At 38.1% G+C, this 17,286-nt stretch overlaps 1 protein-coding gene across 3 annotated transcripts; it reads left to right on the forward strand.

Annotated features, from left to right (window-relative positions):
• The first annotated feature begins 1,348 nt into the window (after nucleotides 1–1,348).
• On the forward strand, nucleotides 1,349–11,479 carry LOC112286727 (kinesin-like protein KIN-14I). 3 transcript variants are annotated; one of them, XM_024528907.3, is made up of 25 exons: nucleotides 1,349–2,242; nucleotides 2,377–2,460; nucleotides 3,119–3,188; nucleotides 3,364–3,495; nucleotides 3,588–3,656; nucleotides 3,784–3,953; nucleotides 4,234–4,561; nucleotides 4,887–4,986; nucleotides 5,214–5,395; nucleotides 5,506–5,621; nucleotides 5,868–5,970; nucleotides 6,124–6,276; nucleotides 6,482–6,628; nucleotides 6,739–6,954; nucleotides 7,080–7,244; nucleotides 7,382–7,585; nucleotides 7,801–7,938; nucleotides 8,218–8,412; nucleotides 8,573–8,699; nucleotides 8,851–9,053; nucleotides 9,238–9,420; nucleotides 9,688–9,786; nucleotides 10,006–10,203; nucleotides 10,438–10,709; nucleotides 10,867–11,479. In XM_024528907.3, the coding sequence occupies exons 1-25, from the start codon at nucleotides 2,103–2,105 to the stop codon at nucleotides 11,039–11,041; spliced, it is 3,969 nt and encodes a 1,322-aa protein (XP_024384675.1). In that variant the 5' UTR covers nucleotides 1,349–2,102; the 3' UTR covers nucleotides 11,042–11,479. The 3 variants fall into 3 exon arrangements, with proteins under 3 accessions (XP_024384675.1, XP_024384677.1, XP_024384676.1); XM_024528908.3 differs by having other exon boundaries at nucleotides 1,954–2,242; nucleotides 2,383–2,460; XM_024528909.3 differs by lacking the exon at nucleotides 2,377–2,460 and having other exon boundaries at nucleotides 1,545–2,242.
• Nucleotides 11,480–17,286: the final 5,807 nt, after the last annotated feature.

The raw sequence follows: 17,286 nt of genomic DNA on the forward strand, positions 1-17,286 counted from the left end.
GCTCTGTGTGTTGCATCAAAATCACAGTGTAGAATGAAACCCATAACATGGTTTTGAAAAACAGAAAGCTTTATTGCCCTTAAACAACATTAGAGTCATTTGATGTTTACAAAATCATATGAAATGTTTTCGGCCAAGCTTTCACTTCAGAGCATGTAGTTTATGGTGAACCTGTTTTCAAACAATACAAGAAATTTAACCAAAGAAATTGCTAAACAGAAAAAAATCAAAATCAAAATCAATATTACGATTTTCTACCATCAACACAAAAATGTCAACACACATCATTTCTACCATTAAGTTTTCAGATACCCTACATTATGCAAAAATAGAGTCTCATTTTTGTTAATTGAATCAACCTAAATACAACAATGTGAACAACAACAAAGTAAAAAATAAAAATGAAAATAAAATAAAATAAAATTAAAGAATACAAAAATGATTTCTCCCAAAAATTAAACAAGATGATACGATTATATATATATATATATATATAATTAGTTTGTTGGTTATTTGGGATCAAAGTTGGGTAAGACGAGTGATACAACACAACTAATCCGGAGTGTGAGTTTATGCATCCACACATTTAATACATGGAATCTCAGGGGTATATTCGAATGGATGTCATATATCCCTTTTCGTCAATCGCCACTCCGACGGATGATACCGTATCCTACCCAGATCTATTCACGCCATACGGATGGAAAGTAACCACGCGAGGGAGAAAAAGCAAAACGGGCGGAAAAATGCAACTGGGGTCCGATAAAAGTAATAAAGTGGGCGGGGAGGAAGGGAAAGGGAAGGGAAGGGCGGGGGGGTGATGGGGATGAAATTTGAAGAGTGGCGCGGGAATGTGCCCCCCTCTCCCGCGTGATTAGGACATCCAACGCAGCCTTGCCCTGTTCCCCGCTCTGCCCGTCCCTCCTCCCCGCTTCTCGTGCCTTTCCCCTCGCGCCCACCTTTCTTTTTCTTTTTCTCATCTTTCCTTTTCTTTCCCGTTCGTTTCCCCTTCTTTCCCTTCTCTCTCTCTCACTCGCTGTTCTCTCCCTTGCCCTGCGCGCTTTATTCTGCTCCGCCTCGTCGCTCCGTCTCAAACCAGGAAGATCACTCTCTTCTGTTTCTCTTCGCTGCGCTTTGGCTTTGGCTTCCGCAAGTGTATGTCACTCTGCAATCCTGAATTCGCCAGCCCGCACTCTCCCGCCCGCCGCGCTCGGGTTTGGCTGAACTCTCAAGGGGGGGCGTATGTCGAGGTGCCAGTACCGTGGCTGGCCGTTCGACGAGACGCGCCTTCCTCTATTCTTGTGTGATGTGATGGTGGTGAGGAGGTGAGCGGAGGAGGGAGCATAGGCAGGGGAGCAGGCCAGGAGGGTGAGGTAATGGTGGTGGGATGTGAGGTATTGCTGTAGGTGTTGAGAGGTGAAAGGGCGGAGGAAGGTCTGCATTGTGCAAGGGATGGTGATTTGGCGCGGGTTGGTGAGGATTAGAGTAGGAGAGGGGGTCGGGTGGGAGCGATTAGAGGCGAGTAAATCGGTGGCGAGATTCGTGTAAGGAGGGTTTGAGTCGGGTTTTGGATCGGAGGTGGATCCGAGGAGGTTGGAGCGTGGAGGCTGTTGTGTGAGAGAGGCGTGAGCGGGAGGGTGAGACAGGCAAGTCTGGTTTTGTGTGGAAGCTGGCGGATCTTGATGTGGTGATGGGAGGCAAGAGCAGGGGGAGTATTGCGTGGTGAATGATTGGTTGTGGTGATGGTGTTTTGAACGCTGACATGGGGGCCTGGTTGGATTGGCCTCTTTAGTTGGCAGATGTAGTGCGTTTCATTACGTTGGAGGAGGTTTTATGGCGTACAGATGCGTAACTTGCTACCTTCGGAGGGAATGCAAGCGTGCTGGCTCCTGGCATTGATTGTGTGCTAGCGTGTTTTGGGGCTTACATGGTCAACTCCAGTGATTATATCCGGGAGAGTAGAGATTCAAATTTGTTTGGCATGTCCATCAAAGAGAGAAGGCTACTGGTTATATGACGTTCGAGGACAGTGCTAGTAGGGAGGGTGAGAAGAAAGCTTCGGTGGTCGAATAAGAATTGGGGTGGTCGTGGCGGAGAATAAAATGGCCTCGGATGCATCTCACGTCAATGATGTGAGAGTGGAATATATAAGGAGCAGGCGACCTCCCAGCTCTATCAATGGAACCCCTATTAGGGTGCCACCAAGTACCGATGACCTCGACATGGATAGCGACAATGGCTCGTACGTTCATTTTTTTCTTCTCTTTCTCCATAATTCTTCTCATCTGGCGGTCGCGTTGATTCTCTCCTCGAAACCTAGTCATTTATCTATGGTGATGCAAAATTGCACTGAAAATGAGCTTGTTTCGGTGGCAGCTTCAGTGGTAGAAGCTCCCGATCGAGTCCATTTCGAAGTCATGCTCAGCAACAAGATCAAAGCGAAGATGCCAGAGACGGAGGGTAGTGCTCTTGCACCCTTTCGATAAAAAGAATGCACGATATCCTTATCTTATCAGTAGACTCTCGATAATTACTGTTCACAACTATCTCCCTGTAGAAGCACAGCTAACTCTAATGGGTTTCGCGCCTCACATTATACTTTATGATCGAGGACGAGTGGATCTCCTCCTAGAATATTGTTCAAACGTGAACAGGACTTCTTATAGCTACCTGTAATGTGATGTTTTTTGAACCACAGATTTTTTTATAGTTCTCTGTGCGCTTGAGGAGCAGATTTTGATAGGAATCAATGGTGGCATTTAACTTTCTGTACGCGGTGGAGATGATGACAAGACGCTAGAGGATCGATTTCACTTAGTTATGGTCGTTATGTCTTAGTTATCAATTGCGACCTAGGACATTTGAACAGGGAGCATTGCTGACAGAATCTGTCTGATCTCGTCCTCAAGTACGCAGTTAGAAGCGTGAAAGGACAGTTTCCTGCTTGCGTACTGTGTTCGAATTAGTATGGAGTTTTATATCTGACTCTCACAGTGATCGATATCTTCTGTTCGTTGCAGCCAGCGACATACACTTTTCTTGTGGTCAATCATCCTTAGGTTTCCTATTTTTGGTGTTAGTGGGCCTTGCCTCATGAAATGGATTGACTTGTGTACAGGCCTAGTGCATTGTCGGCTTCAATGGTTCCGGAGATGTCAGGGGCTTCACAGATTCTAGAAAAGTATCAGGTCGACTATGTCTCTCTTGCCTTCACCTTCTTCTGGTCAATGTTTTCCACCGTTTGTTTATGATACTCAAGATATTGCAATGTGGCGAGAACAGAGTCCAATTTTGGCTATTGATACCGGAGTTCAAGGTTTTGGAGCCATACTCTCGATGTTGATAGTTTACAGCATTTTGCAGGTGGAAGCTTTCCTTAAAGCCATGCACCGGCAGTTGCAGAGTGGGGGGAAAAGGTCGTTCTTTGGGAAAAGGGCTGTTGCTCCTCAAGGCCGCGACAAGTATACAGTTGAAGATATGCTTTGTTTCCAGCGGGTACAGCGTGTCTTCACTATTCTCATGAATTCATGCTGTTATTTCGTTGTTCCCTTCGCCTGAGTTACTAATGAAAAGATGTTTTTGTTCAGGAACCGATTCCGACGTCTCTCTTGCGCATAAACGCGGACTTCATGAGCCGTGCTGTAAAACTCTTCCAGGTAATTTTACAAGACCGTACATGGTGCATTTCAGATGGACTTATCATCAGACCCGATTTCTCTTACTATCCATTTCTTGTATATTATTAGTACATCACGTGATGTCCTTTCATGTTACCTATTGCAGGTTGTTCTTAAGTATACTGGTACAGCAGAGGGAGGGCCTTCAAGTCCACCGACTGGACAAGAGCAAATTGACCTTCTTAAGAAGCTGTACAAGCATACGTTGAAAAGAACCGAGCTTCGTGATGAACTGTTTGCACAATTGACCAAACAGACACGCAATAATTCGGATAGGTGGGTGTGAATGTACGGGTCTATTTAGTCAAATAGACACGTGATGGTTGTGATATATTTGCATTTGTTGGTGGTCTGAAACGTCAATTTATATATTTTTGATAGCTTTTCTTGGTTATGTATGTTTATTTTGTGATTGAAGAGACATAAATAAATAGCGTCTGATTACAGAAGCCCTTACAATTATGGTAGTTGCATGGTCTCTGATCGATTAGGACGCTATTTGAACTTAAATATATTTGAATACTTTATCGACGTGTATAGCTTTTCATGGTAATAGGGTAAGCCTGTTGAAGACATGGGAACTATTATACATGTGCTCCTCAGCAATGCCCCCAGGCAAAGAGTTTGGTGCGTATTTGTCGGAGTATGTGCATGAGGTAGCCAACTCACCGTCAGTGGAGAGTTCTTTACAAATTCTTGCTTTGAACACATGGAACGCATTGAAGCGCTCTGTAAAAGGAGGGCCTCGGCGGGTGGATCCAACTCAAGAGGAGATCGAGGCTTTGTTAGAAGGACGTAAACTGACTACCATCGCCTTCTTCTTAGATGAGACATTTGAAGACATTACATATGACATGACTACAACTGTTTCAGACGCTGTCGAGGTAGAGAAATTTATTATTGTTGTTATTATTCTTGTTCAGTGATTGGTTTGTTCGATTCCTTGGAGGAAAGTAAAGCCTTTAGCAACTTCTCTTAGTTCTTATTCCAGGGTTGTTCTGGTCTACGTCCTGTAAAGCCTTTCTGTAGACGTAGTTGATCGTTATCTGATGGTCGTGTGGGTACAATCTTGGGTGTTCATCATTGGCAGCATCGAAAATCGATTTTGTGTTCCAAAGGCTTCCGGTACCCACGCTTGGATAGGGTCAACTGACCTGACCCTTTGCTTTTTCTGTATACGTGAACCCAAGGTTTGTGTTGTTTTTCCAGGAATTGGCAGGCATCATCAAATTATCTTCTTATAACACTTTCAGTCTTTTTGAATGCCGGAAAAGTTTGAATGGTTCAAGAGCTCTTGATGCTGCGATTGGTATGTATATGTAATCTCCGGTTTGTTGATACTGCCTATTGATGCTTTGAGTGGTTTGAACCGGGATGCTTGTTCTCCAGCATGGGTTTGGACCTGAAGTATGACTGGGAATGTCATTGTTAGATTGCCATGTATTATTGTATTATTTTTGAATAATGGATGCATATCAAATGTTGTTTTTTCTTGGGTTTTGACATGCTTTGGATATGTTCAAATGAGGGTCGCAGAGGAACACGTAGGGCTGGATGATAACAAGTACATCGGAGACATTGTAGCAGAATTTAAGTTATCGCGAGATCGTAGCAAGGGCGAGCTTTTTCAGAGCAAGCTGCTATTTAAGAAACGACTTTTTCGAGAATCTGATGAAGCCATCACGGAGCCTATGTTCGTTCAGTTGTCTTACATCCAGGTATGCGATGATACCTGCAATTTCATGCGAAACTGTCTCGTTTAATGGTGCTGGTTATATCAAAATGATAATTAGGTTGTAATTCTTCTGAAATGGGTGATTTTGTGCAGTCTCAACATGACTACCTTCTTGGGAATTACCCTGTTGGTAGGGAAGATGCAGCACAACTGGCCGCACTACAGATCATAGCGGACCTTGGATGCGTATCGAATCCTGAAACAAACACGTACGTATTCACATTGGATGTCATTATCTTGTGTTCTTGGGAAGTGGGCAGGTGAAAACAATGTGTTTCTGGGTGATTGTTACCTTTCAGGGCTGTAGTAATTCTTGATTGTGTAAGCTGCAGATAAGAGATGGTTGGCTTGGATATGTTCAATTTTCCTTGAAGGGCCTTCTGGTCGTTACTCTCTTTGCCGTTTTGAGCCTAGATGGATTGTACTGAAGTGCCGTCAGAATTTTTCTTTTGCAGAGAATGGAATGCGATGCTAGATCGTTGTCTGCCCAAACAGGTAGCAGTAACTCGTAATAAACGAGATTGGGATCAGGATATACTGAACCGATATCGGGCATTGGTGAGCGCTCTACCTTGCAGATCCTTTTTATCGAGGATCTAAGAGCAATAGGATTTACACGCCGCAACTTTAAAGTGGGTGCAGATGATACGGAGTTAAGTTTGAGTAGTTAATTAACAATTGTTAAATTGGTTATCGTAATGGGATAAACAGGCACATTTCTCGAAGGATGACGCGAAACAGCAACTTCTCCGTATCTTGCGGTCATTGCCGTACGGCAATTCAGTCTTTTTTAGTGTGCGGAGAATTGAAGACCCTATTGGATTGTTGCCAGGAAGGATTATCCTCGGTATAAACAAGCGAGGGGTAAGTTGTATTGACTCGTTCCTAAGTGGATAGCTTTCCTTAGTTTTAAGTTTTTACACCATCTACCTAGCTTGATGAATTTTCTGCCATATCGAGCAGTCTTTATAATTTTTGCTAAATGCTTCTAAAATGTACATCTAATTTTATGAGGAGCATGAATGTTCAGAATGCACCTTCTGTATCCTAATCTCTGGTTTTCGTACAGGTGCACTTCTTCAGGCCTGTACCAAAGGAGTATCTGCACTCTGCGGAGCTGCGTGATATCATGCAATTCGGCAGTAGTAATACTGCCGTTTTTTTTAAGATGCGTGTTGCTGGAGTTCTTCATATTTTCCAGTTCGAAACAAAGCAGGTATTTATAAATCAAGTGTAAGTCGTACGGTCATATCCAAGCTGCTGCGGTGGTTTTATGAGTCATTTATAACTTGGTAATTTATGATGTGTGGGATTGGCTTCAAACAGGGAGAGGACATTTGTGTTGCATTGCAAACGCACATAAATGACGTTATGTTGAGAAGGTATTCTAGGACACGCAATGTGCCCAATGGGCAGGCGCAGGGCGCGGAGCTGGTTCCTGCTGCAGTGGCAGCTCCTAAGCCTCCAGGTATCGAAGTGTATGAAAAACACGTACGAGAGATGTCCAAGTTGCTGGAAGAATCGCAGAAGAAAATCGATCAGGCAATTCACTTCATCCCTTGTCTCTTGAAGCTTTTTCTACTAGAAGTTTGGCTTCCCTGCCATTCCACCCAATGAATGTAATATTGGTATGTGTTTGTAACGCCCTTGTCGTTTTTTTCTTGCAGCTTGCAGAAGAGCTTCGACTGAAAGAGAAAAGAGAGACACAAGTGATGGAGGAGCTAGCGGGACTGCGTGACTCATTGCGTGCAGAGGAACAAACAAGATCAGAGCTTTCTGAAGAGAGAGAGAGACTGTCTAAGCAGCTTGGGGACTTGGAAGCTGCTTTGCAGGTTTTATTTATTTATTTATTTATTTTTTTCTCGTTATGCACTTATCATGCCTTGAGTGACGTTTGTATCAGTTAGCAATTGAGTACTTATAAATCTATGCTCTGATGAGAAAAATGGCGTTGGAAATGGAATGACAGATAGCGCAAGCCGAAAAGACTATTTTGGCATCAGGTTCAAGCAGCCAGGCTAGCGAAGATGTAGCATCTGATTTTGGTACAGATGTGGATACACCTAGAAGAGTAGCGCCTGGAACTCCTCGAGGGATTCGAAGAGATCGAGATTTACCACCTGCTGGACTGAGAGACAAAACCAACGAACAATCTCGAAACTTAGAGATCCAGGTATTCTCAATAAGACAGCTTGTACGCTAGTCAACACTTTATACGCATGTTTACTTCTGCTTGTGATTTCGTTCTTTAACACATCTTACATCATTTTCTTACTCTTTGCAGTGGTTATCATTTATTTCACTATGTCTGCTTTTGAAGTTGGTCATGGTGTTCTTTTCTGATCTTAGACAAAATGCGTTTGTGGGATGATATATGTCGAACTTCAGATTAAGGAGCTGCGCAATGAGTTAAGACAGAAAACGGAGGAGTTACGGAACAAGGAGGAAAGGGTCAAGAACCTTACTAGAGAGAAACAGCTTCTTGAACAGAAGGTTTCTCGTCTTGAGAGGAACAAAAGTGAAGAGGTAAGTGATAATTTCTGAGTTAGTGAGATGCTTTTTCATGGCTTCAATGCCCTCGAGTCTTTTTGTTACAATTTCCAACCGTGCAGAGTACAGGTATCTTTCAGGAGTGTTGTGATGGCTGGTCATAATTTGAACACCTTCCTTTTTCAAATTTTATTTCAGACTAATTCTGTTATTTCGGCTTCACTATTCTATTGAGGACATATCTGTTGTACATGTATAAATTCTTCTCACTTTTAAGTGCAGAAGTTCTCATAATTTCTTTTTGTCTGGATTTAGACACGTCTTATGGAGGAAAAGTTTGAGTTTGAAAGAGATGATTTGAGGGGACGACTTGTAACTCTCGAGAAGAAATTAGCAGAGCGTACCCAAGATTTGAGTCTTGCAGAGTCTACTTTGGCAACTCGTGAGGGTGAATTCGAATCCCTGCAAAGCAATCTAATGGAGCTTAATGAGCTCCGGGAGATGAAGGAGGTAGGAAAACATTATGTAATTTGAATGACATGGAAGTAGACGAGTTTCTTTATATGTCCTATTCACATCATTTTTTGAAACTCAAATTAGTATAACCTGTATTTGTGTAGTATTCACTGGGTTTTACGGAGAATGACCCATATTCTCCTTTTCTTTTCAGGATATCGACAGAAAGAATGAGCAAACAGCAGCTATATTGAAGCGACAAGCAGACCAGATAACTGAATTAGAAACTCTTTATAGGGAAGAACAAGTCCTTCGAAAACGATACTTCAACATGATGGAAGGTACACTCTAATTACAAGTTTATTCTGTTCACATATATGGTTAATCTTCGCATATCACAATCCCGACGTAGTTGATCAGACAGTCTATATTTACCCTGTTAACTTACTAAAACGGGAGTGCAACTTATGGAATCGTTGTGGTGGATTGCAGACATGAAAGGTAAGATCAGGGTATATGCTCGGTGGAGACCCCTAAGTAGTAAGGAGGTCAAAGAGCGGCAACAAAACGTGTTGATAGCACCTGATGAATTCACCATCGAACATCCTTGGAAAGACGACAAACCCAAACAACATCAATTTGATCACGTTTTCGACCACCATGCGACCCAAGAAGAGGTCTTTGAGGATACAAAGGTATAGTTGGTCAGAGTAATTGAGTCAATCCGTGCAATCTTTTTATCATGGAATGGCTTTGGTTGTAACTACTGATCCCGATGAGAATAAAACCAACTAAAAGACCTTGATTAGATCGACTTGTTTATTTGGTATCATTGAATACTTTGTCTTCTGCGCGTCTAACGTGCTTTAATGTGTGCAGTATTTGGTCCAATCAGCAATTGACGGATACAATGTCTGTATATTTGCATACGGGCAAACTGGGTCAGGCAAAACGTTTACGATTTACGGTTCTGACAACAACCCAGGTCTAACTCCACGAGCTACCAAAGAACTTTTTGGCTATCTTAAGCGAGACGCCAATAAGTTTTCGTTTGCTCTGAAGGTACACCATGTTTTGCTTGACAGAACTCGTATGTTTGAGGTCTTACAGTGCTATTTATGCATGTGTTCTTAGTGTGAAAAATTAGCTATAATTGCAGTATTTGATCTGAGTTCTCCCATTTACGACGTTTAGAAGTTTTATTATGATATGAAAAGATCGCTTTGCTACATAAGTGTCCCTTTGATTTGCAGCGGCTTGCAGTGGACGTTTCAAGCCCTTGAATTCTGCATAGGCCTGAACTCAAAGTGTGGAATTGCATGACTGTAGGTTTACATGCTTGAAATATATCAAGATTCGCTCATCGATCTGCTTCTACCAAAGAGTGCTGCAAAGCCACGAAAGCTTGAGATTAAGAAGGACTCCAAGGTAATCAAGGCTCATTGCTTTTAATTAACCTAGACTTTTCTAGTGTGATGGGAGTCACCATATGTTTCGGACCCTCTGTGTTTATGTTCGAATTGGATTGGCAGCATTAATCCTGTCAAGTTGATTAATTTCTCATTTTCATTGACGTAATCAATGTAGAAAGATACGCTTGAGTAATTGCGAGATTCTCAACAGTTAACATTCTGCATGCTTTTGCAGGGAATGGTTGTCGTAGAGAATGCAACTCTACTGCCGATTGCATCCCATGATGAACTGCAAGCCATTGTTCATAAGGGTCTGGAGAGACGACATGTTTCGGGCACCCACATGAATGCGGAGAGTTCACGGTCACACCTCATTCTATCAGTAATCGTTGAAAGCACCAACCGACAGTCTCAAGTTCTTGTGAAGGGCAAGGTTTGCTGCTCCTCTCAAATAGCCGCTGATGTATTTAACGGTTATTAATGTTTATGTTCATCTGTTCGGGTTATGCACTTGGGCAAGATTTGGAAAAGTCTTATTTTAATATTACCAAATTTTCATGTCGATTTCAAGAATGGTGTGCCTTGTTAGTTTCGTCACATTTTGTAATTAGCAATTGCACTATTTCTTGGTGAATTTCTGAATTTTATTTTGGACTTCTCTGAGCAGCTGAGTTTTGTGGATCTTGCGGGCTCTGAAAGAGTGAAGAAATCTGGATCCAGTGGTGAACAACTGAAAGAGGCCCAAAGCATTAATAAATCTTTGTCAGCACTAGGTGATGTCATTAGCGCCCTTGCAACAGAGGAGCAGCATATTCCTTACCGTAACCACAAGCTAACAATGCTTATGAGCGATTCTCTCGGTGGAAATGCGAAGACCCTCATGTTTGTAAATATCTCACCAGCAGAGTCTAATCTGGACGAGACCCATAATTCACTCTGGTGAGGAACGGACTATTTCTTGAGTCCTGTCAGTTCACTACTAAAATTCAATTTGATGTTTCTCGATACTCCAGAGAGGTAAGAAGGGGGTTTCCAGTCATTAGTGATAAGTACGTAGTGATTTTTTTGATTGACCTTTATTGTTGGTGTATTGTAGCTATGCCACAAGGGTAAGATCCATCATCAATGAGGCCAGTAAAAATACTACAACGAAAGAGATACTGCGACTGAAGAAACAAATCGCGTACTGGAAGGAGCAAGCGGGCAGGATGGGAGGGTCCGAGGATCTGGAAGAGGTTATGGATGATCGTGGAATCAAAACTGCAGATTAAATTAAAGATTCTTGTAGCTGGGATCAATCTGATGAAGTCGGTTGGTTCTAGAAGTGCTTTTTAATTAGATCATGCATAGCGTTGGGGTGTGAATATTCAGCTCAACCCGTGGACGATGTGATCTTTCTTTCGTGCCTGGTTGTTTGGATTTATGAGTGTAAGCCAAAAGTTAGTTGAGTGCAAAAGGATTGGCTCTTCCTTCACTTTTATTTAGAGGGTCCCAGATCTCAATTTATGGGATTTGCTTAAACGAGGGATATCTTGTAGTGGATTATCTTGTAGTAGAACGTGACTGGTGGGTGGTTCACTGCTGGGATTATTTTTAGGTTGATACTCTTCAACGCCAGAGAACTGATTCATTATTACCTTGTTTAATTTTGGTCATATGAGACCTATTGATTGGGGATGAATGCCAGAACATCACGGTTTTTGTTAGAATTGTTCAATCCCAGAATCGCTCAGCAGGTTAATGGTGGCAATTCCATCGCCTGTGAATCAGAAATTCACTTGAATGTTTCCACCTCTTTTGAGTGGTACCGAAGTGGTTGCATCCGTTCAGTCACGTGTACAGCTCTCCGCAATCTTGAGTAACTACGATACAGCAGCAGTGGACGATCCTAAAGGTAACACTTCCAGACCAATACCCTCTAGTCTGATAATCTGTTCTTTCTTCAAGTACTGGTCTTCCAACTAGCTGACAACCTGATTGTAACTGCTTCAATGAAGTAGGATAGCGTCTAAATCGGTCTTAATTATTGTGCACAAGCACTCGTGCTTTTTATTCAGTATAGATGAGGGCGTTTCCATGATTCGGCAATTGATTGTCAGTGAGGACATCTGTGAAGAACTTTCATAGGATCAATGGTTTTCAGTGCTTTTGGCGCGTGGCACTCTGCGTTGTTATTGTTGTTGTACATTTTGTTTTTGTTTTCTTCTTTTCATTATGAGTTGAAAGAGAAAGCCTCGCTACTTGAGATCGCGACCCAGCAAAACTTGCAAAATTGGTTGGAACTCGGAATATCAGCATTCCACTGTCGGTACAATCGGCAAATGTAATTTCTAAGGACACCCCAGTTTACTCGCGAGGATCATTCGCAATCGAATAATCCCTCCGCCATGAATTCGTTTCTGAAACCCCCTAATTGAACAATCTGCTGTACTTTCAAACATGGCCTTTTCGGGTGATATTTTACCCATGATGCAAGCTCAAAGTATCCAGTGATATTTCGAATTATCATTTGATACTTCACCAAGTCACCCACCTTGTAAGGGTGGGTGATTTTGAAATGGAAATATCAAAAGAGGGGTAGGTCAAATATCAATTACTTGATTGTTTGTTGAGGGTAACAATCAAGTTATTGATATATGACCTACCCCTCTTTCTCTCTTTCACTCCAAAGGGGTACTGAATGGTGCTATTTTGGATTTGATATTTCTAATGATCCTGGAAATATCAAGTGCTGAATCCTAGTTATTTGGTTTTGCGAAATTGCCATGTTTGAAACCCTCTATTCACAGAATGAGCAATATATCCTTCAGGAATCGATCCAGACGCAATCGACCCTTCACTGGGTAACCAAAGTGCTAACCATTAGCAATTTTAAAGAGCACACAAACTGTTTAATGCCACAGAATCCGCTTAGTTCAGATGCCATATAAATCGACGTAAAATGGAGGAATCTTTGTCTCGCCTCCGCCAGGTTTTGACGTCGTTCGTCGAATTTCGGGTTCTTCTTTTGACACAAAGTTATCGTCCTGCTAATCTCGCAATCCAACAATTATTTGAGGAACCCTAACAAGTGACGCCACTATCGACTGAACGAATCGATGATTATCAGTGTGAGCTTTTTCAGATCTATTTGTAGCATCCACCAAGTACGCCTCGTTAACGTGTTCTGTGAACAGAGTGCAGAGATGTTTGGGGACTTCTGGGATATCATGCAAATGCGTGGGTTTAGGAATAAGATTGCGTTTATGGCTATCGCTGAACAACTCATAGTCTGCCACAATCTTGTCTGGAATGATAATACTGGGCTACTGCGTTAACAACGAAAACAGTGTGGAATTGCTACTATTGTCAGAGGAAGAAGTGCTGGAAAATGTACTGGGTCTTGCCCTAACGGCACCCCCAGGAAGCGGTTTAGATCATCTCCACTGGGCCATCTGAACAGCGGCAGAGGCTTCAATTATGAAGTTGAAAACAGTGCCCACGCCGTGAAAACTCTTTCGCACGGAATCGTTTTGAGGCGGTGGCTGCCTCTGTTGGGGGGGGGGGGGGGGACGCGTAGAGGCAGCAGAAGAAAACCTGCTATTAAACAGCATTGAAGCAGACTGGATTATTTGATTCTGTTGGTGATTGACAATGTGTGAAAACGCCACGATGGCTAGAATCATGCAAAATCAAGATACAGATTCTTCCCCCGATCTCCCCGCACAAATCTCTGACATACTCATTGGCTAATCAATCTTTGGTTGATCATTAGAATGGCTAGGCCTGTCAAAGAGGTCATTGAATGCTAATTTTATCCTCTTAAACCCTAATCCTAACCCTAATCTTATATGTCCGCCGATTGTGCTGGGCATCAAAACTGAGACCGATCCTACAGAAATTTCGTTACATATCCACTGAAAAGAGGCTCACCTCAGTGTCTCTTCATGGCATGATCTAGTTGTCAAGCTCAATCAATTTCCCCAAGCTGCGAACGTTTCCCAACGCACCTCGTGTTTTATGAACTGTCAGAAAAATCGATAAGAATTACTTGCATTATAACTACAAAAAGTGTCACGGTTTTGAGATGTATGGATCTTTTGATTCTAGTTGCTCATATTATATGTATTTTTAGAAGATTTGGTTTTACATTAATACTTCATATAATGTTAGAAGTGGATTATTAAAAAATGATATGCTATATTGGAATATAGACATTAGTGTAATTTGCAGTAAAATATTTGATAAAATTATAAGAATATTAACTATTATTTAATATTTTTATTATTAAAAGAATTAAATTTCTCTTAATGCACTAGATCTAATAGGTTATAAATATGTAGCAAAAGGTGGAATTCTGATATTTAAAAAGCTTTTGTGGTAATAAAGAGTAAGAAGATTAAAAACTTGTATGAATTTATAGGAGACATTGTCACAAGTAGAATTGCTATTGTGCCTAATCAAGAAGAAAATTTAGTAGATATGACTCAATTATAGCATATAAAATTGGATCATGTTAATGATTAAGGATTTATAGATCTTTACAAGTGCTAATTCTTAAAGAGTATGTATTCTTGTAATGAGAATTTTGTAAGCCTTACGTATTTAGAAACAATTACAAAGTAAGCTTTGATTTTATTTTTCATTGTACTAAAAGTATGCCAAATCATATATATTTAGATATTTAAAAGCATGCATTGATTATTTCAAAAGTTGAAGTAGTATAATTTACTATTTTTATAGATATCTATTCAATTTTTTCTATGTATACATATATATAATTATAAAATATTTTTTGTATATTAAAATAAATAAAAAATATTTTAATTTTCACATTATAAGAAGGTGAAAATTTAAGTAATTTGATCAATAATATAAATGTAAAGGAATTATCTAGTTTTTTACAATCCCAAGAACTCCTCAATTTTAATAGAATAGCAAAGAAGTTGAATCATAGGTTTTTAGAAAAGAAAAAAGCATGTTGAAAAATATTAGGTTAAAACAAAGCATTTGGGCAGAAGCTATCAACATTAATAGTGTTTTGACAAATTTCTCTTTACTAACTATTATTTAATGTAAGACATGTAAAACAATGTGGTGTTGTAAACTAGAAAATTATTCATGGCTTAGAATTTTTAGATTTTTAACATATGTTTATGCTCAATGAGAGAGAAAAAAGAAAAAGAAAATAAGAAGGATCTTATAGTTAAGAAAATTATTTTTTAGATAATAATTTTTTTGTAAAAAAATCTAAATTTTGAGACCCAAGTATAAGTAATATCATTTTAATAGGAATGTAAATTTTATCAAACCTCTATGTTAAAATATGGTTATTTATATAAAGCTAAAATCAATTAGATTACATTTAATATTCTTAAGGGAGAAGTTGACGTTTTTAAGTCTCAACACATTACTAAAAAGACTTTAGATCCTATTACACCTAAAGTAGTTGATAATAAAAGAAATTCAAACTAAGAATTACAGAAGTCAATTTAAATAAAAATAATTCTTTATATGTTTGGCTATCAAATTACACTAGTAATTTTTTCAATTGAAAAAATGGTGATTATTTCATATTTTACAAAATATTAATTATTAAAAAGAAAAAATAGAAAAAATAATGGATAGAGAAAGAAACCATCTTTATCAAAAATAGACATAGAATACCATATAATTACTTTAAAAGAAGTAAGAAATTAGTTGTTTTTTTAATATGAAAAAATAAAAGACTTCTTGGGATAGGTGAATCAAGATATAAAAGTATTTTGGTAGTATAATAATATACTAATTTTTTTTTTTTTATCAAAAATTAATATCAATTTTTTAATATCAATTTTAATTCCAAATTATAGTTGTATAATATAATGTGGAATTAGAATAATCTGGATGTTACTATGAATTTCTTATGTAAAGAATTAAAAGAATAAATTTATTTACATCCAGCTTAAGGATTTAAAAGAACAAGAGAGAGAAAGAAAAAAAAAAAAAAAAAAAAAAAAAGGAGAAAAAAGAAAAAAAACAAAAAACAAATACCTTGTATGTAGGCTGAAAAGACACTATAAATATTGAAGCAAAGTATGTAGCATTGATATAAGAAATTTGGTGTCTTTGATGAAGCAAAAAAATAATTGCATTGATGTTGGCTGTTGTGCATATTTCAAATAACTATAAAAGTTTGGCTTGTACAACTATGTCATACTTGATTGTATTTCAATAATATTTTTATCAAAGTAAATATATAGGTATATAAATAAATAAATAAATATATATTAATATAATTAAATGAACTAAATAAATATATTTATATGATATTAATTTTTATATATATATATATATATATGTATATATATTATATCATAAAAGAGATAAACTGAAAACTTCTTAATGTATTTCAACATAAGAAAAGTCCAATTAGTAAGTACTCTTCTTGAATCTCTTTTTAAATAATCTTCAATATAATATATTAGTATTATGAATAAAATTTAAAAAATGTCTAGTATTTTATATCCAAATATAATAGACAATCTTATGTATGCAATAGTATATATTAGATAAAATATCTCGTAAGTCATAAGTGTAGTCAACAAATGTATCAATGCATTGTAATAGTTAAAATAGTATATTTCTTGCAAATATTTGAATATATTATTTCTAATTAAAATACATAGATTTTGACATCATTACATTTGAGATATTATTACTAATAGTGAAATTTATTTTTAAAAACTAGTAAAAATGAAAATACAACAAACATATTGACAAAACCAATATTCATTAAAAAGTTCAAGTCATGATTATGCTTGTTGAGTGTGGAATGTGTTTCATAGAATAATACATCAATATGTAGTATATATCACATTAATGCTTAATCATACTTATATAAATAAAATTAACTTGTATTTTACTTGAGATAATATATCTATTATGATATGCTTACTTGCCATGTAATCAAGTTGCTTTCATGGAAGTTCTATAGAAAAGATAGAGACATTATTCTAGTCTTTCCTTTGCAAGAGAAAGCATGATCATCAATGTACATAACATAGTGTATTTTTTATTTGGTAGGCTTTTAGAATATATTTTGAACAATCTCTGAAGGTTTTAGCATCTCTAGTACTTAGCCTTGTAAAATAAAAATTATAATCCTATATTATTTGGAATCTTCATAAAATAAATTTTTTATATGTTATTTATTTTTTTATTTTTTATTTTTTTATTTTTTGTATATATGATTTTTTTTTTGTTGTTTTGGCAATTATTTCTAATTCATCTTTAATTGATCTTTGAATTTAGCATTAAATTTATAAATATAAGAATATATATATTATATATATTTTTATATACATAAAAATATTTATTGTATAATTTTTAAAAATCGAAATAAATGTGTGTGTAATAATAAATTATAATTTTTATTCAATTTAGTGTTTTAGACACTCTGTACAAGATTTATCATTTGTGTTTTAAAATCTTTAAGTTTTTTCAAATGTTTTAGATTTAAGGAGTCATAGAATTTCGAATTTGTGAATATAAAGTA

Source organism: Physcomitrium patens, chromosome 9 (genome assembly GCF_059467195.1).
Source record: "Physcomitrium patens ecotype Gransden chromosome 9, ASM5946719v1, whole genome shotgun sequence".
NCBI classification, from domain to species: domain Eukaryota; kingdom Viridiplantae; phylum Streptophyta; class Bryopsida; order Funariales; family Funariaceae; genus Physcomitrium; species Physcomitrium patens.

Coding starts and splice junctions, on each gene's coding strand:
- LOC112286727 (XM_024528907.3), top strand. CDS start 2,103: ATGGCCTCGGATGCATCTCACGTCAATGATGTGAGAGTGGAATATATA. Junction 5,396..5,505: donor TTCAGTTGTCTTACATCCAG/GTATGCGATGAT, acceptor GATTTTGTGCAG/TCTCAACATGACTACCTTCT. Junction 9,421..9,687: donor AGTTTTCGTTTGCTCTGAAG/GTACACCATGTT, acceptor GCATGACTGTAG/GTTTACATGCTTGAAATATA.